A 23,882-nucleotide genomic window follows, 5' to 3' on the forward strand; every position below is an offset into this window, starting at 1 on the left:
CTGAGAGGCACTAGACTACGCTACTTGCAGACCTGGCTGTGGGATGCCACTCCAATTTTAAAACACAGCATATGCGTTGTGTCAACTGAATGTTTTAAAACATGACTTTTAAGGAAAAGCAACAAAAAAGAGCAAGAACCTTATGGATTAATTGGAACTATTAACCATGAGTGGCATGGCATTATTTCAAAGATCGCTGAAAGAAGTTGGCCTGAAAATATTACATCGACTTTTATTCTTTTTCTAAGACTAAGGTCTGAAAAAAAAACCCACTAAAAGATTGCATTCACTGCAGTACTTTATAATGTACACAAACAATTTTAAAAAGCATCTCTAAAGTGATGAAATTTAATGGGCTATTCAAACAATGTTTTATATATAAGCATATTTTTGACATTTTGCCATTAAAAATACCATCAACCTTCAACAAATGTAATATGTTTTGAAATCTGCCATCCTCCCATAAGCAATGAGGCAAAGTATAAGCTTCCACTTTGAAAAAGAACTTCAAAATTTAAGTAATCATCTATTTGCTTGTGTAAGCATCCAGCTGTATCTTCTCATTAACTTATAATTAGAAAATCATTTCTCCTCCATCTGGGACATGGTCAATGGGTGATGGTAATTCTGACTATGCTCTCTCTTATCTTCAAGTCTATCTAACTCTTACCTTCTCATATTTTATAGAGTTAAAGCATTGAGCTTCTATTTAAAGTAGTAACAGTGAATGAAAGTATCTTTTTAAAGTCTAAAGAATGATCATCAAATGTCAGGTTTATACGGTGTGGCCAAGGTATAGTACTAGCCAGGGTACCTAACTCTATCTGCTTACACATCTGCAATCTCCAAAAGTCAGTGGCTTGAAAAAATGAGAGTTTATTTTTCTTCAGCTCAGGGATATTTGTTGATCAGGCAGCCCTGTGGGGTCTGCTCCAGTGGTGACTCAGGGATCCAGGCTCCCGCCCTCAGGTCACCTTCACTTGTTTATCAAGCAGCCCTGCAGTGTTGGCTCCAGGTGGTGACTCAAGGATCCAGGCTCCTGCTCTCTGTGGCATCACTATTTCTTATATCCTTCTCACAGTCCTTCCTGGGTACTTTGCATCCAGGGGCAACAATCAGAGAGTATCCCTAGAGGATTAAGCAGGAAACTTTCTGGTCATGCCGAGTGGCTCATTTGGACCCAGCATAACTGTGAGGGTATAGGTATAATGTTTTGCATTATACCTATTTGAGCCATGAGACAATTTGTATTAAAATATAGTTCCAATTAGACTCTGCCCACCAGGGGATATGACATGCCTTTGGAAATATGGTTCTTATGCATTTATTTTTGCATCCTCCATGGAATTTAGACAATGTAAAGCTTGTTGTGCTATTCAAAGCACATAATTATAACAATATATTCATTAGAAATTTCATCATTAGAAAAATATCATCATCCCTTAGCACAGAAAATATAATTGGAAACCTGAGGTCTTCTATCACCAATAGAGCGAATTTTCTTATTACAGACCTCAACAGTAAAGTGATTATATTTGCTCTTTAAGTTATGCCTAGACATTGTACAATGGATTTATACTGAAAAATTATTTAAAGGATTTGAAATTAATGAGTAGAACCATTTTTTTCAGGGGGAGGGGCAAAATTTCCTCTATAAGAAAGCCCCATTAAATGTCCCTTAGAAAACCAATAAGTAGTTATATGACAAAGCTTCCTTTTCAGGGACATATCTACCAGCATTCTGGTTAGGAAAGCTGACATTTCCTTAATTGGAAAGTTTCCACTAACATAAAATTTGACACTGTTAAATATTGGCAAATTACAATCCCTTTATTCAGAGCCCATTACACAAAGAAAAGGCATTAAATAATGTTCGCTTGAAGTAACAGTAGTAATACAGAAGTGGTTCATGGTGTCAAAAAAACAAGGATGGGCAGGGCTTGGGACATGCAACCTGAACCTACCCCACCCACCTCAAGCTGTCCAAGGCTGGCATGGTAGGCCGGATTATGTACCCCAACATAGCCAGATGTTCATATTAATCTGTCTTCCTGATGGTGTGAGCCCATTGTAAATAGGGGCTCTTGAAGATTTCTAGTTAAGGTGTGGTCAATTGAAGCGGGATGGTCCTTAATCCAGACTACCAAAAGCCATAGAAAGAGAACCTGGAAGTCACAGAAAACAGAAAGGAGAGAACATGGCCATGTGGTGGGAGGCAGAGATACAAGTCAAGGAACCCTATGGATAGCTGCCAGTCAGCAAACTGGGATGCCACCTACCCCAGGAGGAAGCATGGTTTTGCCAACGCCTTGACTTGGACTTCTGGCCTCTGAAACTGTGAGTCAATAAGTACCCATGTGCAAGCCAACCCATTGTGTGGCATTTATGACAGCAGCCTGGCAAACGTGGACAGTTGGGTATATGTCTTCTTGGATGAAGCCCAGACAGATGACAGATAAGGAGAGAATAGATAGCTATTATTTAAAAATCTAAGGGACTAAGTAATCTACATTATAATATTACATACTATAGGCTAAAGGGAATAATATGGTTTCATTTTTTATCAGTTGAAAGAAATTCTCCATGAAACCAACCACTCTTGTCCTAGGCATATTCTCTCCTGTTATCCATCATCCAGTATGTTCTTGATGGTAATGTTTTAACCTTTTTTTTTTTGCATGCTGTATGGCAGGGTCACATTTCATTATTTTTCCATGTGAGTATCCTGTTATTGTAGCACCATTTGTTGATTTTTTTTGTTTTTGTTTTTTAATTGCTTTGCTTGTCTATTTTTTGGGAAGTACGTGGACCAGGAATCAAACCCGGGTCTCCCACATGGCAGGAGAGAATTCTACCACTGAACTACCTTTGCATCCCACTATTACAGCTTTTAACTAGAATTTTAGATCAAATGTTAACTTATCCTGGTCTCAATGCTATGCCCTGGCTTCTATTTCTTCTTCTTACTGCTTCTGAGGTTTTCTTTTTCGGTTTTCCTAAGAAATCTAGTTGAAAGAGAAGGGAGGATAATCATACATCATATAAAATGTTGGACTCTTTAACTTGTCTTCTCCAAACATTTGTAGAACAAAGGAATTCCTTCACTAGTATATTCAGTATACAATTCCTTCACTAGTATTCACAATTGTATATTGTTGTATGCTACAACAATAAAAAACATAAGGCATATGACAACATATTCTAGATTACATTCCATAGTCAACTGTGCTGGTCTAAATAACATTTTCAACCCTAAATGTACATTTTTTTTTCCTGTTCTGATTTTAAAAGAAAAAGACATTGTCATGGGACCCTAAAGTATTGTAGGTCCTAGGTTCTGTGCCTCATAGGTGTATTGGACTTGTCCTGATCACGGTCAAACTGAGCCTGGGGCTCTCTCTCTGTCATGTTGCCCTCCGTAATCCTGTCCTGAACCAACTGAGAACCCTCAATAAATATTTATCAACTGAAAACTTGTATTCTTCAAGTGTAACATCACGCTTCGGACTTAGGCAATGCTCCAAACACTCATCAATGTGAGTTACATTAGAAAACATGGCACTAGAACACAACCTATTTAGTTGTGAAGGTAATGTCTATTTTAGTTGTATATTAACATGTTCTAATAAGAAAACTTTTTTACTGGACACAATTAGCTTTTGAAGATTGCATTTCCCAGACATGGGCCAAACGTTTCCCCAGTTTCATTTCTGCATTTTCCACTCCATGACCTTAGGAGAAATCTGAAGAATGTGTTTCCTTCTTGAATGCTTAGTTTCACAGATATGTACGATGCAACTGTGCTTTTCTTTGAGTGTTACCTGACAAGATGATGCTGTGCTTACTGTTTGCTTAGCTTTTGTTTTCTGAAGTTTTTTTTTGAAATTGTGAGATATATATATATATATATATATATATATATATATATATATATAAAGCAATACATTTCAAAGTACACTGTAACAAATAATTATAGAACAAATTTCAAAGCTTGGTATGGTTACAGTTCACAATTTTAGGTGTTTACTTTTAGCTGTTCCAACACACTGGACACTAAAGCAAATATCAATATAATGATATTTCCACCTTCTCCTTTGATCCTTCTCCAACTCTAGGGGTATTTCGGTTATGCCTATTCTAACTTTATCCTGTTGGAAACGGGTGTTGACCTAATGGGATGGGGGAAAGAACTAGTTGATGCTCTGGAGAGACTGGCCTCTCTGGGTTTCAGGACTTATTTGGCCTAGGAACCCATCTGGAGGTGGTTAGGTTTCGGGAAAGCAATCTTACTGCATGAAACTTTTGTAGACTCTCAGATAGAGCTCTAGGTGTTCTTAAGGGTTGACAGGAATGGTTTTGGTTGGCATTTGGCAAACTTTGGCAAATAGCAATATCTAGTTGAAGCCTGCAAAAGAGCAACCTCCAGAGTAGCCTCTCAACTCCATTTGCAATCTCTCGGCCACTGGTATCTTATTTTGTTACATTTTTTCCCCCTCTTTTGGTCAGGAAGGCATTGTCAATCCCACAGTACCAGGGTCAGGCTCATTCCTGGGAGTGATATCCCACATTGCCAGGGAAAATTTCACCCCTGGATATCATGTCCCCGCAGAAGAAAGGGTAATGAATTTACTTGCAGAGTTGGGCTTAGAGAGAGAGAGATGCCACATCTGAGCAACAAAAGAGGTCCTGTGGGAGTAACTCTTAGGCATAACTGTAGGTAGGCTTATATTTGCTTAGCTTTTTTGGGGGGGGGTGCATGGTCTGGGAATTGAACCTGGGTCTCCCACGTGAAAGGTGAACATTCTATCACTGCTCCCCTGCTTAGATTTTAACATCTACAAAAGGCTAGGAATACAAGGAAATATTTTTAGGTACTTTGTTTAAAGCTTCAGAAATTCTCAGATTTGCACATACAACCCAAGAGGCCATATCAATGAGATGCTTTGAAAACACGTGGCCATGCCTTACAGCTCTCCAAGAAAACTAAGCTCTCCAAACTAAAGTGTTTGGTGGGTCTCTCTTGGACAAAAGAATCCAAATTTCCTGTCACACAATCAATGCAAAATATTCAGAGGGCAATTGTTTGAAATCTAAGATAATCACAGTCATTACAAAACCTGGTTTTCAAAAATTCTTAAATAGAATAGTACTGCTATTTGTCATTTTTGAGGCAAACACTTTCGAGTTCAATTGAAACATCTAAAGTATGTCTTGTGCTTCATTTGACACTAATATTTTACTAATATTTTACAGGTTAAACAATTAAACAATTAATTCTATATGCAAACATATATTCATATAATCTACAGTATTCTCACATCATAAAGTGTTTCCTAAAACTCCATTTCCATTGAATGTGCTAAACTTTGAGTAAACGTTGTCATCTTAACTCAGAAGTTCATACTAATGGCCTTCAATATTTTCTGCATTATAGTATCACCAGTAATCTTAACAGGTTATTGATATGCTGGTACATTCTTTCTTTCTTACTTTTTTTTTTTTTGGCAAAGGCAAAGGTTCCAAGAACCAAACCCTATTCTTTAATGATAGTATTCTAAAACAACATATCAGATTTTCTCCAATTCCTGGAGTGAGAAGTCCACATTAAAGTTAAGAGTTCTTGTTGTTGCTTTTTCCCTTAATTTCCAATAATTCCTGGGGGGGGGGGGGGGAGATAATCACTTCTTTACTTCAGAAAAGGAGAGCAAAAATTGATGTCTCAATAGGAAAACCAGAGAAAAACTGGAGGGATTCTCTTGCATCCTGGAAATCCCTCAGGGGAAGAGAAACAGAAGATCATGGTCAAGTGTAGGAGAGCCTCAGATGCATCTCACAGTCCCCCAAATGACCTTGGGAAGTCTGGAACTCCTTCTCTGCCTTGCCCTGGGGCACTGCACTCACCCCTGACCACAGGGACACTCCCAGCATGCACCCCTCACCCACTGGCCCATGAGCATGCAAACAGTATCCCATCACCTATGGTCCCTCACAGCTGATCCATCATGGGGCAAAGGGAGGACACTCTGCGATGTTCAAAGAAGACCTGGATGGATAAGCAGATGGAGAGTGGCCTCTGGTTTATCAGTAAAGAGAACGTGCTGTGTCTGAAGAGCTGGTACAAGTGCTCTCCATACAGACGGAGCAGTCTTTCCCTCGGGAGGGGGCTGGCTGAGACTTCAGAACTCTGCAGCTGCCCCACCCTCAGCCCATCTCTTATGTGTATGTACTTCCTGGAGTGAACGAGGTTTGGGGAAAAATGAGATCAACACACAGAGGTACATCTCCTTGTGGACTGGAGGTACAGATATTTCTCAGCCATAGCAGAAATCCTCTCCCATCAACAGTATTTACATTTATGACTGCTCTCCCATCATGAACTTCTGCCTAGAACCTCAAGATATTATGAAGCATGTGTCAGCACTGTTGTTTCTTTGTCCCACCAGATACCTCGTACTTTCCATGGCTATGATTCTGAATTGCATTGGAAGAGGTTCCTGAACTGCAGCATTCATAAAGTAGTTTTTAAGTTCAGAACTTCCATCCACAAAAGAAACAGTAGAAGCTGAATATAATAACTATAAATTCTACTGTTTAAATCAGTACAGGAAAGACTGGCTTGGGATTTTTGCTAATGAAGAAATCCTTCATTTGTTTGTTGCAGAAACAAATCTGTTTCTGAGCCTTTTCTGTTTCCATCTAATTAGTGATACATGCTTAGCTCCATATTTTAAACATCTTAACTTTCTTGAACAAAGAAAAACACTGAATATATACAGTTGTATTTTTGAATAGTGTTTAATATATGTTTTAGATAATACCAGTAATAACTAAATCAGAATCTACCATCGTCTACTATTGGTGATAAGATGGATTTTTATTCATTACAATGTTGCCTATCTTAAGATTCACTAAACTGTGTTTAATTTTATTGTCTTTTTTTATCAGTGCTCTAGGGGAACCACGGTGCCTATCGTACATCTTCCGACTATGAAATACAGGACACATTACGCTTACCCACATGTATTTGCTGAAGGGTAAACTGAGGTTCCCTTTTGCACCTTCCTTTTATCTGTCTTTAGTGGTTTTGGATGCACCGTAGATCCCCTCTCCATCACGATTACATGAGTCCAAGACTTTGGCTATGGAAGGCAGATGTTTAACATTTTTCCCTTTTATGCTGCACACCTCTTTCCCCAGCTTTGGGTAACTGATGAGCTTTCAGCGAATCATTCAGACCTAAAGTAGAGCCTCGGTTCAGATCCGGGGTGGTGAAGATGATTGGGGCCCACTCTACCCAAAACCTCTTCCAGATGAACATCTGCCAGGGTACTAACGGTTCACCCCTGGGTCCTGACTCTCTGTGTCGCAGTGGCAAGACAGCCCGGAGGTGGGACAGCACAGCTGGAGCCACGGCTTCCAGAGGACGTTCCCTAGAGACAGCTGATTGGGCACCACTGCCAAGGTCCTTTTGTGCCTGTCGACGGCTTCCTGTAGGACCTGCTGGACCTCGTGGAAACGAGGCTCTGTCTCCAGAGTCAGAGGGTTCTTCTCGCTGGGATCTTTGGAAATATCGAAGAGTAAAGGTGGATGGTGATGGGTGATGTAATGCCCATGGCAGAAGCACACGTGGGTAGCAAAGCATCCATTGGAGCCTTCAGGGTTGAACTTGGGTGTGAAGAAAAAGGCTTTCCAGATGGAAGTGCCTGCGATTTGAAAGGACAGAAAGCAGTGTTGAGTTACGTGCCAAGCATTTATCAGGAGTGAGGCAATACAGACATGATGCTGTCCCGGGTTGATAATGGATGAAATATATATATTTCTCAAAAGGGTAAGGACCAGAGTTAAAAGAAAAGCGAAGCCATCCAACCATGCACTGCTGGTTCATTGCCAATGGTGGCAAAGGAAAGAAAGATGAAGCTGAGGAAGTGAGAACTGCTACGTAGTAAATTCAGGCACCATAAAACAAGAGCACTTCCTTCTTCAGAAATCAATTCTCATCCCACGCTCTCCTCTTCTCTTACTGTCTCCCCACCCCAGCACCTTTCTTTCTCCCAACCCTTAATTTATTAGGCGGTGCTGTGCTGGCAAAAGTGGAGAAAGTGCATCATGGTTTGAGCATAGAACTCAAACAGGACTGTTGTTTTAGTTGATAAACTTTACAGTTTGGAAATATATAGCAGTCAGGCAGTAAATACATATTGACAAACATATTATAAATTTCTAGCTCTGCTTTCTCCTGCCCTCCAACTTTATTGCTTCACATTTGCTTATCCTGAATTTTGGCTTAAAATAAAAATGGAGGAAGAGGCTGGCACTGTGCTGAGATGATGAAGCCACATACACAAAGTTGCCCTTGGATCAATCTTGAAAACAGAAGGATCTCAGTTAACACTTTATTCTCTCTTCTGGGCTCTGATAAAGTCTCCAAACATCAAATTGAGAAGTAAACTAAAGTAGGAATAGGAATAGGAGTGTGTGTCTACAAATGGACACAAGGAAATGTTCTAAAATGAGATTGTGATGAAGGTGGCATAATCCTATACATATTCTGAAAAACCATTGAATTGCACACTTATAGCAAGTGAATTTTATGGAATGTTAGTTATACCTCATTAAACTGTATTCCATTCATGTTCCAGAATAGTGAAATTGTTACCAAAAGAAAATCAATTGACAAATATTTTTACCAAAAAAAATGGATTTATAAAGAAGTATGAAAGTGGCCGATAAAACAAACGTCAAGAGCCAAAAAGCATGAGCCGATTAGAATCAGGCAGAGAAAGAGAACCTCCATTTTCACACATCCCCCATAGTTCTCCACACAAAGCTGTAAGGCATCTCCCTACGTGGACGTGTCACAAACACGTTTCGAAATTCACGTGTATAATGACAACGACAACTTTTGTAAATATAGGTATTTCGTGATCAGTGGATCAAACTGCAAAATAAACTCGTGGAATCCGTTTAAATCAACAGTTACCGGCCATCCTCACTGGCACCAAGCAGTCCCTGGTCCCGGGCAGGCTCACCAAAGGGAAAGCAAGCCTCTCTGTGGTTCTTAGCAAGAACTGTGGACATCAAGCAAGCTCTGGGGATATATTATAGAGGAAGATATTAAAGGGACTCTATAATGAGATGTCCCCAGTCTGCAGCGTCGTCGTCTGAGAGGAGAGCTGGGACCTAACATCTGTGTCACTTTGCACATGCTGGACGCGCTTGCCTTTTAAAGATAAGGTCAGGCTGACACACACGGCTGCAGGGAGAATTTGGGGTCATGGTTACTGTCTCCAAAAGAGTTTTACTAAGGAAGAAGGCTAACCTGAAAACCCTTACATTGACTGCTTGCAATCTCCTTTCTTCCCAGGTATGACAGATTGCTTTGTGCCACCATCTCAGTGACAAGCCGACAGAGCTCCTGGCTCTTTTAGACATGTCATAGGGGTTGGTGGCAGGAGGGACGTTCCCAAAGAAGGGGGCTGGGGATCCCCTTTTTGTTCTTGCTGGGAACGCTGCATACCTGGAGGGCGTTCTGAATTTGATATTCGAGTCAAGTCTCAGCATGCACTAAACCCCCAGGGAGCACAGGCTCCTGGAACCAATTCATTTTAAGAACCCATATTTCCCACTTGCTTCTGGAAGCCCCACACACAGATTCCGGTATTGTCACCTGCACTCTGCCCGACCCAGACATGAGCAGGGAGGTGGATTTAAGGGTCAGTTCAAAAACTGCTGACCTCTCTGCTTGGGAGTGTAGACAAGAGCCGAATTAAGGATGAATTTTTCTGACAAATTATTCAGCATGATGTGGGGGCATCTGCCCTTCATCCTCTCGTTGGAATCTTTTAAACTTTTTATAAAATGATCAATTGCTTCTTCACCGTATGGTTTCCTTGTACCACAAAGGAGTTGTTTGAATGAGAGGCACAGAATGGCATTTTATCTTACATGCATTCACAAGTCACAGATCCTAATTTCAGCACCCGATTATTCCTTCATTCATTAGGGAGCCGACATCTTCAACGTGCCATTTCTCAGATAAAGAGGAAACTCCAATCGTTTTATAAAATAGGAGGTACCTGGAGTCACGCTATATTTTTAATTAGTATATTTACCTGTACTCTAAAATTATTTTGCTTACTCACTTCATTCTGAATTTTTCCTTGTCTTTGAAAAACACTGGGATTTAAAAATGCATTAATAACTTTAAAATTCCAGTCCACTGTTTGGGGCTGGGGGAGGGAAGAGAAGAAAAAGGGTGAAATCATGCTGTGGGCCAGGCGATGGTAGTATCCATCCAGCACTCTGAGATGTGACAGAGACCCAGCCTCACACGTCTGAGTCCTGGCCCCTTCCTGCTAACATCCACTCTCATGGGCACCGGATCTGCTCTGGCGCATACAGCTCCAAGATGCATCAACAGGGCAGTGGGGCAGCCAGCTCAAGTTTTCAGAAGGGACAGATGGTGTCAATTCTTCATTCTTGGGACCACAAATTCAGGACGCCCTCTGATGGGAGCCTGGCCCCCTCTAGTCAACAAAGTTTCCACGGGAACCTGTGAAGCTGGAACCCAATACCCAGGGATGCAACCTGTAAAACCCTTTGGGTAGAATCGCCCATTCTTGGCCAAGATGACACAGAGGGTATAGCCGGGAAACCAGCATGAGTCAGCTGATGCCTAGACAGGCAGTGCTTCCAGAAGCTTCCATCTGAAAGGATTGCTCATTGCCTCCTAGCAGTGGTGACTTTCAAAGGGCCCACCAATGATTCATTCATAATCAATGAAAAAGTCCTTAGGCTGGTCATTTTATCACCGTCTCTCTTGTAGAGGACGCGTCTGGAGTCTGTATGCTCATGAGGTTAAAGCCGTGCATTTGACCAGTTCACGGCTGAGATTATACACTGGACTTTTGTTTTGGTTCTTTCACACATGTTGAGTCTCTGGAAGAGTTTTTTCCTTCTTCTAGGGGAAAAGAAAATCCACTTGGTAGCTGGTTTCTAATGAGGACCAATGGCAGCGATCCACACATTCAATTCTAACATTTCCATGAGTTCCTAATTCCTCACTGCAGTTGCTTTTTTCAGGAAAGAGAATATCCCCTTCCTTCTATGAACACCTTCCTGCTTCCTTTTATGATGTACTGACTAAGTATAATTTTGCATTTCTCACTCTACCTTTCTTATGGTGCATACTTACTTCAATTATTTTATAATTATGCCAAAATTACATATTTTATATAGGCCCCTCTTTAGGAAATTGATTTATCTGCAACATATACCCAACACAATAACTGGTATCTAAGTAGATACTAAACCTTCCTCCCACTTCTCTGTGAAAAAATAAACAATTCTCTGAGGTAGATGGTAAATAGAATTTCTTTCTTTATTCAGATAGATATTGGTTCTGCCTTTCCCAATGGAAAAAGATGTTGGGGAGACCTATGGGAAAAAATTACTCTTCTCACCTCTGTAAAGATAAATATTTTTACCACAAAAGGCTTTTAACCTCACATACAAATAACTGAGATCCTATGACTATAGGGAAAATGTTATTAAATCTTACATTAAAAATGCAGGCTAACTAAGGAAGACAGTTCTTGATAAAGTTCATTTGGCAATGCTACTCCTTATTTGAAAAGAAAGGGGTCAGAACTTCAAACCTGAAATTGAGGGGCATCCCAAAGTTAAAAAAAGAAAACAAACAATATTCAAGTCCAGCACATGTTCTTTCTTGACACCCCTGAGTCGCATCAGGCTCAATTCCTTGCCAATTTGACAACGTCCTGCTGAAGAGGTCACTCCAAGTTTCATTCTGCCTTTATCCCAAGTGCTCTGAGTGACCCTGTCTGTCCTGCTGAAACAAGAACCTCAGGTAGCATCTCCTGGTCACCAGGTAGCAGTAACGACACTCGGCAGAGCTCGCTGAACCCGGACCCTGGGATCCTCTCCTTCGGGCTCTGAATTCCCAAGCCCCTACCCTGAAAAAGTCTCAGAGCCCTTGTGCAGACAAAATTACGCTAAGCTGGGAAAGCTCTTGCACGTGCAAGTATCAATGTCACTCCACAATAGACAATCATCCATGCTCACGGGTAGCTACAGCAAGCAGCATTTCAGATCCCTGCTTCTAACCCATGGGGGCTAAAGGAAAGTGTCCCCAACCGGGAACTTTGATGCCAGAAAAATAAGACTTCATCCTGTCCTGGAGACAAATAATTCATGTGATCCCATATGGTTCGGCTTCCTTTAAGATATGAGAAGCTGTGTGATGGCATTTGGCTTAGTGAAAGCAGAATGTGGCAGGTCCTTTCTAGGCTCAAGCACAGGAGAGCTGGCCCTTCTGCTGGCAGCATCCCAGGTGATGGCACTTCGGTCAGGATTGTTCCCTGGATGACTCAGGGGTGCTGGGCCCCCTCTTCCTAGACCCCCACCTCCCCGCCACTGCCAGGGATACACAACAGTGGTTCTCAACCAGGGGACACTGAAGGCAGTTTTGGTTGTCACATCTGGGAGGGGGGTGGAGGCTAAACATCCTACAATGCCCAGGGAATTATCCAGCCCAAATGCCAACAGTGCTGAGGTGGAGAAACCCTGAAACCTAATGAGAGAAAATGAGCCTTTGCCATGTTCAGGCTCCTGAGATTTCAGGGCTAAATGCTTACCCCAGGATAGGCTGGCCACATCCTACTGGTATACCCCTTGATGGTTAAAATACAAAATAACACAAATTTGACTTTCAATAATATAAATCAGAAGCCAAACTGGGATCTATGCAGTCATCATAAGTCCCTAAGATTTGGCAATAAACTGTGTAAATGGATTAACATCTCTAAAGGGGAGAACATGCATCAAAGAGCAATGCAACTATAGGGCAAACAGAGACACAGGGAAAGGTACGTTTTCTGTGCTCTTCCAAGACATATGAAGGATAATATATAAAATAGATGAATATAAAAGAGGCATATATGCTACAACTTGGACGGACCTTCAAGACATTATGCTACGTGAAAGAAGCCAGACCCAAAAGAACACACAGTCCACTTCCATGACATGCCCAGAATAGGCAATTTATAGAGATGGAAAGCAGATGGGAGCTTATCAGGGGGTGTAGGGAGAGAAGTCCGGGTGTTTACTGCTGAATGCGTGCAGGGTTTCCATTGGGGGTGATGGAAATGCTTGCGTGATGGATGGTGGTGACAGCAGCCCAACATTAGGAATGTAATTAATGCCACTAATTGTACACTGAAAAAATGGTTAAAGCAGCAAATTTGATGTTAGATATTTGTTATCACGATAACACTTTTGTAAAGGTGTATGATGGAGAGAGGGTGCCAGGGGCCCAAAACTGCCCCTGCCCCGAGTGCAGTGATATCTTTGGAAGAGATCTAGGTGTACTTGGTTTTCTCAGCCTCACTGCTAGTGTGAGACACCAAAAGCCCGTGCCCTGCTCTGACTCAGGCTCTCTAAGACAGCTTCCCAGGGAGTAGGCCCCGGGAGAAAGTGCACCAGCCAGAGCCCAGGCTCCATCACCATCTTGCCTACCACCATCTTGGTGTGCAAAGAGAACCCTGACTCTGCCCTTTTGTCCTGGAAGGCACTGGAAGCCTTTCTGTGGGTACATTCAGAACAGTTGCTTAATTCTGCAGAACAGATACCAATCTCCACTTGAAAAGTACGATCTCCTTAAAGCCACGGGATGTGACAGTATGTCCTCAGGGGCGCCCCCATGGCGGACCATGTCTTCTCACCTGACACATCCATATGATCCCAAAGAACCATGGTCCCAGGCCTTCTTCCTGACCCCTGAGGTCCACTCTGACCTCTCTGTAACTCAAACCTCTGGTTGGTCTTAGGGGAAAGCACACAGCTGAACTCCTGCCTTTAGTCTGTTGACTGCTCTGGAGTTGGCAGAAGGAAGAAGTGACTCTGGGCTTGGCGAGGGGCACAGCTTTGGAGCCAGGTGGTCAGAGAGAGAGCCTCATCTTCTGCTGCATGCTGCAGTGTCCAGAGCAAAGTGCTGTCCTTGACCAAGCTTCAGGTTTCACCCATTAGGGGACACATTAATCTAGAACCTGGCCCAAAAGGGGGCCATGGCACATGGCTGGCCCTTTACCTTCCTGTCCTCGCCTCTGAACATGGAAATCCTACCCATCCTTTCAAAATCCTGCAACAAATCCCACCTCCAGGAGCCTGGGACTCACCCCACTTTCCCTCTCCAGTTTTCCCCACTTGTGTAGCAGCCCTTAGAGTATATCACATCTGGGGGCCCCATTTCTCTTAACAGATTATGCCTCCTCAGAGGCGAGGCTAGTTCTATCCCTGGAATCTCTTAAATGCACAGTACCCAGGGTTCACATTTACAGATATCCCATCAACATTCCTTCGGTGAACTGATAAATGAATGACATGATGGCCTTCAGCGGGGAGGGGCTGAAAGAGAGGGAACAGGCTACAGGACAATGTGGCAGAGGCCAGAGAGGGGGAAAGAGGCCTGGTGCCCTCTGCTGTCTGCCCTCTGGGACCCCCACTGACTGAGACACCCCGACTTCCAGCTGCCTCGAGTGCCGGGGAGGACAGTGGGCTGACAGCAGATCAGCTACAGAGGAAGCCGGAGAGCTTGGCAGTCCATCTGCATGCAGGGCTCCAGCATCCCCAAGCAGGCAGCGTAAGGGACTAGTGTGGCAAATCCGAGATACTTTTGCGATCAGAAAAGAATGACCAAGCGGGAGTAGGCAGGCCAGGCAGGCTGGCGGCCGGGAGGGTGCAGGACCACAGAGGGGGCCAGTGCACAGGCACAAGTGGTGGAAGCCAGGACAGCCACATACAGGGGCACCAGGACACAGGTACCAGGTCGATGGCAAGGGGCAGGAGGCCTCACAATGGCGATAAGGAGTGAGATAACTGACTGTCTCTGGGGAGGAAGCTCCAGTCCATGGAAAGGCAACCAAACCATGTTAGGTGAGCAGACTCAGAAGACACACAGAGCTGGCTTCACATCTTGGTTGTGCACCAGCTCTGCTCCTGATGCACCAAGACCCAGCCTCCCTTCTGCTAGGTGTGCACAGGTGACCTGCTTCTGGGACCCACAGTTGGGAAAGTCTGGATAGCTCTCCAGGGAGAAGCTGACACATCCATTACCCTCTCAATGTTTCCCCCATTCCACTACCTTGTGTCCAAGTATGGACACAGTCATCAGTCAAGTCACTGCCTCCTATAGGGGGTGGAAGGGAAGCTGGAGGAGTCAGCATCCCTGAGATTTTGTGGAGTGGAGTCCACACACAAGCTTTAGACCATTCACCTGTGGATTTCATGGATGAGAAGGAGCTGTAAACATCTCTGATATAAGCTACATCTATTTTTTTTGTGTTTTGATACACCCAAGCCTGATTCTAATAGACTTGTCATCTCTTTAATCATGAGGATTAAATAAGCTATGGAATGCAAAGTGCTTAGCAGCCTGTCTGCCACATGGTAAACATGCAACAAATGCAAAGTTTAAGTATGGCTTTGAAAGATATTCAGTAGCCACATAAAAGAGATGAAAATGTCAAGAAAAAAAGATTTACAAAGGGAAAAGTACATAACCACCTACAAAACATTTTGGTATTGGAGACAAAAAGATAAAGAAGACACAAATACTGGTCAAATACTACATGCCCTCGTTAATGCCGGGTCTGACAGAGCGAATGAAAGCAAATCAGGAGTTGAGGTTGGAGACATAAGTAAACATATGAGAAGGACAGAGTTATACCCCACGCGGATGTCAGAGGAAAGAGATGTGGAACATCATGTAGAAAATCAATGAAATGAGTATGTAAACAGAAAAAACACTGAACTATGGTGAAAAGGATGACAAACTGGTGCTGAGTTAAGTTTGAAGAGGGTGTTCAAACATACAGAAACAATGTTTTGTTTTGTTTTTTCTCGTATTTTGGAAAGAAAATACAATGGATTTATTTTGCCTCCATAAGGAAGCAAGTTTGTACTGGGGTCAATTAACAAAAGTAATGGCTGCTTCATCCATGCCATTAACATCAGCTTTGGTCAGACATGAAAACTTGAGCAGAAAAGTGAATGTCTCTTTCACAAATTGTCTAATCCCGTATTGTAAGTAATATAAAATGTCATGTGAATAATTATGTCTAATAGAATACATCAAGGAAAAAGCAAAATATGCACATGAGTGTGTTTCCTTTAAAGGAAATGAATGGCTGGGATGGTTAGGGCATTTCTGAAGTCTGAGTGACAAGGATATAAGAATTTCCATCCCTGAGTCCCATTACTTTCCTGCCTTCAGTCTTACCTCCTTCATCCTTTGTACACACTGCTGCCCTCCCAAATCTGCTGCCTGAGGCTCTTTCCCCTTCCTACCTCAACAACTGCCCCAGCCCCTTCACAACCCAATCCATTTCCACAGCCCTGCCCGTTCCCCCTGCATGAATGAGCCCTAATCTCTGGTAGTGTAAATATTTTTGCATGTTGTTCCACCTTCTGGGAATTTCCCGCCTAAATCCTAAAACTTAAAATATACTCTTGAAATGGTTGGCCTAAACATCCTGTTCTCATTATCCACGCTGGTTATGTTCTTTACAGCCGATGCCTACTCTGAATGGGTGAATACTGAACTGCTGGGAAACCGGGATAAGTTTCTGCCAGCCCCCGGGGCACCACATTTCCTCCACTGATCCTGCTGAGACTTAACCTTGCTTTATGTTTGCTTCTGTTTAAAGATACCCTGTGTCTTCTGCTTCCTCCTTAAATGACCACAGAAAGGAAGTACTTTCTTTCATCAGCCTTTTAGAGAATGCCCCCCATTTAATCCACCTAGAAGCAGTATCAATGACTAACGATCTAAAATAAGGACAGCTAAAATAAGAAGGTAGAACCTCCTAGCCTTATTCAAGCTCAGCTGGGGATGTACACATTGGGGAAGTCAATGTTTTTTTTTTGTCACTCTGCACATGTCTGCTAATGACCACTAAAGATCATGAAAGTGTCATGGATTTAGAATCTGTATAATAGGGATTGTTAAAACCAATGCGGATTGACTGTATATGCTTTTCCTTAATTTCTACCCAAGTGATGGTAGGGAAAGAGCATGTCCTTTTTAAGGAACGCTGGAGTTAGGCAAAGTTCTTTGTGCACTTGCATTTGGAAACGTTAAAACCTGTATTCCTTCAGTTTTAACCCTCCATATTTTATTTCCGACTCTGTAGAGTCTAATTCTGCTGACAGAGGGAGAGGGCAGATACTAAAATTATCAATAGAAACAAATGCTAACCACACCTTTCATAGTCAGTTAACTCAAGCAGCTATAAATGAAACCTTTGCTCTTGCATTAAGTTATTTTAGAAGAGAAATTGACATCTTAATTGAATGAAAACCATTTTAAATATTGAAAAAGGAAGACCGTGTCCCTATCACGGCAATACTTGTTTGACTTTAAACCATTATTACCTTCTATTTTGGAATGAAAGGACTGTTTAGAAGAGTCAGACATAAACACCCTTTTTCTAGAATGAATTCTACCATCCAGTTATTTTAAAAAATAATGATGCTTTTTTTTTCATGCTGGTCAATGAAAGTTTCCAATGACTCTGAATTGAAATGGAGCAGATCCATGACACTGCTGGGTCAGCGTGGGGACAGCCATGGTCTTTTCCAAGGGGAGGAATGCTGTCTATATCTTCTCCTCCTCATCTATCATTGCAGCTTCCTGGAGAGCTCATTTCTCCACAGGAGCAAAAAAAAAAAGATGATTTTTTTCTAGAGGATGTCAGAAACCCATACATGTTTACAGAAAAACTCTAAACTACTAATTGTGCACACTGCAATGTGTTCCAGAACAGGTCCACAGCCATCCATCCTATGAGTCCTGGTTTACTAATTCTCACATTAATACAAGTATTTTGTCTATACTGATCAACTGGGAAATCTGCAATGGGATCCTAGAGCCCAATATCTACCTACTTTCTAAGGAAAATTGTATCCATAAAATCAGGTTGTCATTGTGTTGAAATATTAATAGCATCAGTTTGCATGTCAAAACTTAAAGCCAAAATTGTAATATAAGTGGAACAGCAATTTTTAACTCGGAGTTCCACGTATAATAATGTTTTCATGGGTTCTTTTAAAATGCCACAGGGATAATCGTATCAGATCATCCATATATTTTATCATTTCACTCACTGAGACAAATAAATAAATTATAGAGAAGAAATCACATATAAAAGTTAAAATGGATTCTTTTTTCTAAAATAAAAAGGTAGAAACAGAATTCTAGCTCTGTGTTTTTTGAAAATAAGTATTTAATGAGTCTGGAACTGTAAAAATGCAATCTTCAAACTAATCAGGATAAATAGTCATTGGATTTTTCAACGCATTCCCAGTCAGTTCTAATTTCCTCATACCAGTGAACTACTACTAAACTAGCTCTGTGCAGAAGAAGGAAAGCTCTGATTTGCAGCGTTTGCCAATTTCCACGGTGCAAATTCTCTCAACACGGTCAATTTTGAGCACCAATGTTTTAACAACCAGCTGGCAAGATTCCTAAACAGGTAAGACGGACCTCAAGCACAGGGCTGTCTGTGACTAACCCCACAGCTAAATTTCTCTTTTATTTTCTACTAAGTGTTTTGAGGTCAGGCAGCAACCTTCTTATCCTAAGACTTATGGACACCACGTAATCCAGTGATTCCTAAAAGTCTTCACCAGAGCATCCGGAGACAAACTAAGCAGACCCCATCCATGTGCACAGCTTTCCCGAATGGACACAAAACTTCATCCAGCTGTCAGTCACAGTTCACAGCACTTAACTCTAAGAAGTAGGCAAAATATTCCCGTGTAAAATATTTTGCCAGTGCCTCTAATAGTGCATTTTACATACTAGGGACTCAATAAGCATTTGCAAAAAAAAGTGAATAGACAAAATGCTGGATAAATAAGCACTGAGCCATGCCTGATAGTGAGAGGGTACACATCACAGCCGAGTTTCAGCTATAATCAGAAAAGCAAATTGATGGTTCACAAACTCCATGGTTTACGGAGAACCTTTGGGGAGACAAATGATTCTAGCATTGAGATACAGCGATTCCTGTTTTATTGCCAGTTCAAGGCAGAAGACTGTAAGGAATGCACAAAGTGGAAATGCCACTTGCATCAGTCTAAGAGGCAAATTATATCCCAGTGCCAGCTGCCCATCAGAAACTGGGGCTTGCTTTTCTCACTTATTAGTTCTTTTACTTGTGATTCCCACACATACTGTGTCCCTTAGCCCTAATTTAGGAGGTCCCATCCTGCCCCTTGAAGGGGGATTGGCTTTATTTCAATGTAGTTTTGCAGGGTTCAGGATGTCACAGAAACTGTTTTTTTTGTTTGTTTGTTTGTTTGTTTGTTTTTGCAGGCTCTATATAAAAAGAATTGGGAGTAGAGGTCCCATTTATTACACTGTTTAGACATAAACACTATAAACTAATGTAAAGAATAAACAGGATTCCTATGGAGAACTGTAAACATGTGGATGAAATAGGTAAATAAAGTCTTTATAGGTCTATAACCAAAACCTTTGTTTTTTTTCTGTCTTCCAGAAAATATAGTAAGGAAGCTGCCCAGATTCAAAACCGAAATTCTGAAGGGAAAACCTGGTGTGATTTCTGAGGATAATGTAATGGTCATAATTTCCACCTTAAAGAAGGATGGACAGGCAGTTCTTTAAGTTAAGCCCTTTGTAAATCCGCTGGGTTTGTAGGGTGGGGAGCACGATGGGAAAACAGTTGGGGTTCACCCTTTTCAAGGGGGGCCATCCTTGCTAGATTACTACATGGCCTGGGGGTGTGTGACCTCTAGGAAATGAACCCCAAGGCACGCTGGAGAAAAGAGAAGTTGTATTTAACCTCTCAAGAGGGGCGTGGAAGTCCAACCTCAGAAACCGCCTCAAGGAATATACAACAAGTGCATACATTGCTTGATTTCTGTAGATTCCACACATCTTAGTCTCATAAAGAACATTACTGCACACTGAAGTTTAAAGTATATGGTCAACAGTTTCTAAAACCTACAACAACACTCTAGATTTTATATTGGTTCCATTTATTCCCTACATCTGTTAGAAATAAAATTATAAAACTGGTATCGAAAAACTGAATGAGATGCCATTACTGATGGAGGGCACAACTCAAAGAACACCTGACTGGGGAGATACGGTAGCATGAAAGCCTGTGGATGCTGTTGTAAACATCTAAGCCTAGCACAGATATGTGGTCTATGACAAAACAACAACATGTCATGGTCCCCTATCTTTGAGGCCGGGGAGGGACCCAGGTGAATCTTTCATTCAGCACGATGAGTGCAAAGTGAGGGGGCCACGAAATCACTCTGGGAATGGACAGAGTTGCTGGTCTGTCTCTGGGGTCTTGGAGGGGCTGGTGAGCAACCTGCAGGAGGGAAGAGGCAGGATGTCCTTCCAGGTCAAGGAATCTGAGGTGCAAAGTGTGTGTTTGATGCAGATGATGCAGGGCCATTTGGCTGAAACTCAGAGTGAGGAAGAAGTGGAGCAGGGCAGCTGGCAAAGCAGTGGAGGATGGTGCCCCAACCCCCTAGGAACTTGGAGCTACCCCTGGAAGGAGGAGCCCTTGGCAGGGCTAGTATGGAATAGTGGCACAGTCCTGACACTGAGTCTCTGGACCACCAGGTCCTCAGAAGGAAAAGGAGAAGAGAGAAGAGGAAAAGGGAGGAGAAAGCAAAGCGCACCGGCATGTTGAGGCACCCATTATGCTCTTCGAGGCAAAGACTGCATTCATTCCATTGATTCCCCTGGCCCCAATCGCAGAGAGGATGAGAAGCCTGGAAAGGTGGGTTACTCACCATTTTGTGGGTGCCAGCGCACGGCATTTAAGTAGGAGTTGCAGTAATGAAAGAGAAACTCGTGATCTGAGCGTTGACTTGTCCCCTGAAGTAGAGGCATCAGGTCTCGTCCATCAATGATCCTGTGGGACAAATCAGTGGGGGGTCATGTGGAGGGGCAGCCACGTCATCATGGGACAGAAACACCCTGACTTCCAACCTGTCCTTCCTTAGCAAGCAAGAGGATGATACAGCCGCATGGTCACAATGAAGTAGCCATACAAAGGACACTAGCCAACTTGGAGGGGAGACCCCAGCTCTGGGCATATGGTAACTCAGTGAATTTTCCTAACAGACCTTGGCTAGGGACAATAACCATTCCCAGCATAGAAGGGAGGAAACTGAGGCATAGAAATTCTAAGTGATGTATCCCAGGCCATATCAGAAGAGACAGAGCTGTCTGGCATCCAGCTCTCAATTGCTCCACCTACTGCTTCTCCTAACCCCAATTTTCTACCTATTGTTTTGCCAAAGGGCAAGCTCTCATCATAAATGATGGGTCTAATGAACACATAAAAGTACCTGACAATTGGGGCTCAAAAATCTAAGACATGGCATGAGTCAACTTAAATCAGATAGACTTTAATGAAAGTAAATTTCCGAATCAGAATGAATTAATTCATAAATAATGATAATATTTTTTAAATCCAATGGATGAGTTGCTGATGGATGAAAATATATCTCCTCCACCACTGGGCCTCCAGCTACACTAAGGAGGGGAACTTTGGAGATTGTGGACAATCAATATATAAAGTTGATTGTGGGAAAAATAAGATCACTTGGCGTTCAAATAAAAGGAAAAGCCTACAATTTTGTTTTGAGTTAAATTGAAATTAACAGCTCCTCTAGAACACGAAGCCATTGACACTGTAGGGTTCTACAGGTGAAATGTGGCAAACAGCTGCTCTGAAAGAGTTTATTGTGTCGATTTTCTTTCTCTGATTAAAAGTACGGCATCCCTGCCATCCTCTATTAAAAGGCACTTAGAAACTGGAAGTTTAACATGGCTTTATAATTTGGGTAAGCACATCTTAGAGGTCCCAAGTCCCTTGAGCTTTTTGTGGTTTATTTTGGTGTCGCTGAAACACCATTCTATAATTGTAGCCTCACTGCTTAGCGCTTTCCCAGCCTCAACCCTTGCTATTACACAGAAGCCTATGGACTGAAAATATTCCATTATCATAAGTTAAAAATAAGAACAAAAGACAAGCTTGGCTCACATCCCAAGGCTCCATTTCCATTAATCATGAGCGGGGTGGGAGGGTGGGTGGGTGGGGGAGTGGGGAAGGAAACATGGCTGAGACAGTTCTATTCAGAAACAGCACGTTCTCTGAAATACTGTTTCTATCCTAGAATGGCAGGTATTGTGCTTTGCTCTTTTCAAATTCCTTTCAAGAAACAATCAGGCCTTAATAACATGAGATTCTGAATGGAGTTGAAAGAAGGGAAGGGACGGGAAGGGAAGTATGCAGGTATGTGTATCAGATCATAGGATGTCCCAGTGGTGAAAATATCCCTCAAAGAGAGGGGAGGGCAGACACTGGGCTTCTGTCCCTCTCCACTTAGGAGAGAGCCTTCCCATGACCAGGCAGAGCTAGAAGGAATCCCTGTTTATTGGAAACCATCTTCATCTCTGTTTCTTGAAGTTGTTTTCATCACAGGCCCACAAAACTCAATACTCGACTTAAGAACATGGCAGATGGAACTGCTTTCTGAACATCAGTGTTTGACAGTTAATAGCGGTCATGGAACTATGACGGGAAATTTACTTAAAGAAAATAATGAGACTCCCAGGTTTTGGAATTCTTTTTCTTACTTTAAAGCAAAATATTTGATATCTTTTTTACAAGGATGGGGAGAAAGACGATTCTGCAAATGCAGAGAGAGACCTACTTTTTTTATATCCAAAAACTAAGGCGCCCTATCCTAGAAGCAGGCAATAAATCATGCTGCTGCAGCAAGCGGCTGTTTAACAGAGCTGCAGATATCCGGCCTGTCAAGGAAGCATTTATTTCTGCCGTGAAAAATTGAAAGTGACCCTATTGAAGCTAAACTTTTAAATGATGTCCAAGCTATCAAAATACTGGGGGTTGTTTTCCGCCTCTTGTGCAATTCCGACTTCACGGTGGTAATAACCTGCAAGACAGCACTTGCCTGTGACTCGGCTCACACTGGGAGGTTTTTAGAATGTCATGATTCAGGGGTAGACTTCAATTCACATTCAGAACATAGCTGTTTCCTCTGGAAAAGTTCTAATTGGCATTTTCTGCAACCTACTTTGAAATTTCATAGAAATTCTGCACAGAGAGCCGATGCAACAAAATTGACCGAGAGCCGCTGTATCATGTGCTTGAATGCTTTTGAAAATGTGTTCATTTGGTACTGTTTTTAATTTGGAAGGTGAGATTATTCACCTTCGGTTCATGAGTCACACTGAGTCATATTTAACAACTCATTTCCAAGGCACTGAAGTTTGAGACTATCAGGTTGATACAAATAGCATAAATGTGACTTCCCCGTAACTCAGCTGGCCACATTTGGAAACTCTCCTTGGACTAGTATGACCTTGCCCCCTACCCATGAATGAACCTTGCTGTCTCCCAGCTCTAGGCCTTCATACATGCCCCTCTCTCTGCCTGCAGTGTCCTTCCCACCTGCCTTTGCTTGGCCAACTCTGGGAAAATGGAGCTCAGGATACACAGTCTCCCCAGAGCCCCTTCCAGGGCTGAGCAAATCTCCATCTGCGAGCTGAGTCCAGGAGACAACCCTCTCCTGCCCTCCCTCCTCTAAGCTTATAACACAGAATTAACAGTGCCTTTGGATGCCTGCCCACCTCCCCCTCTAGGCCCTGAGCTGAAGGAAGCACCTATGTTTCCTATCTGTTGTGTGGCACTGTGGGTGGAACGTAGCAGATACTGAATAGCTTCATAAAATCAGTGGATGGCTAAATGAACATTTCCTCAGTTGGTGTAACATAAAATGAATAG

The 23,882-nt window shown here is 42.4% G+C and overlaps 1 protein-coding gene across 6 annotated transcripts in view; it reads right to left on the reverse strand.

Annotated features, from left to right (window-relative positions):
• Positions 1-6,776: 6,776 nt before the first annotated feature.
• STS (steroid sulfatase) overlaps positions 6,777-23,882 on the reverse strand; it is a 170,442-nt gene continuing 153,336 nt past the window's right edge. For all 6 annotated transcript variants that reach the window (XM_077145304.1, XM_077145307.1, XM_077145306.1 and 3 more), the window contains 2 exons: positions 20,857-20,978; positions 6,777-7,703 (listed from right to left, as the gene is read on the reverse strand). In XM_077145304.1, the coding sequence (XP_077001419.1) occupies positions 7,330-7,703; positions 20,857-20,978 (496 nt within the window). In that variant the 3' untranslated portion in view covers positions 6,777-7,329. The remainder of the gene's footprint in view (positions 7,704-20,856; positions 20,979-23,882) is intronic.

The sequence above is a fragment of the Tamandua tetradactyla genome, chromosome X (assembly GCF_023851605.1).
Source record: "Tamandua tetradactyla isolate mTamTet1 chromosome X, mTamTet1.pri, whole genome shotgun sequence".
Classification (NCBI taxonomy): domain Eukaryota; kingdom Metazoa; phylum Chordata; class Mammalia; order Pilosa; family Myrmecophagidae; genus Tamandua; species Tamandua tetradactyla.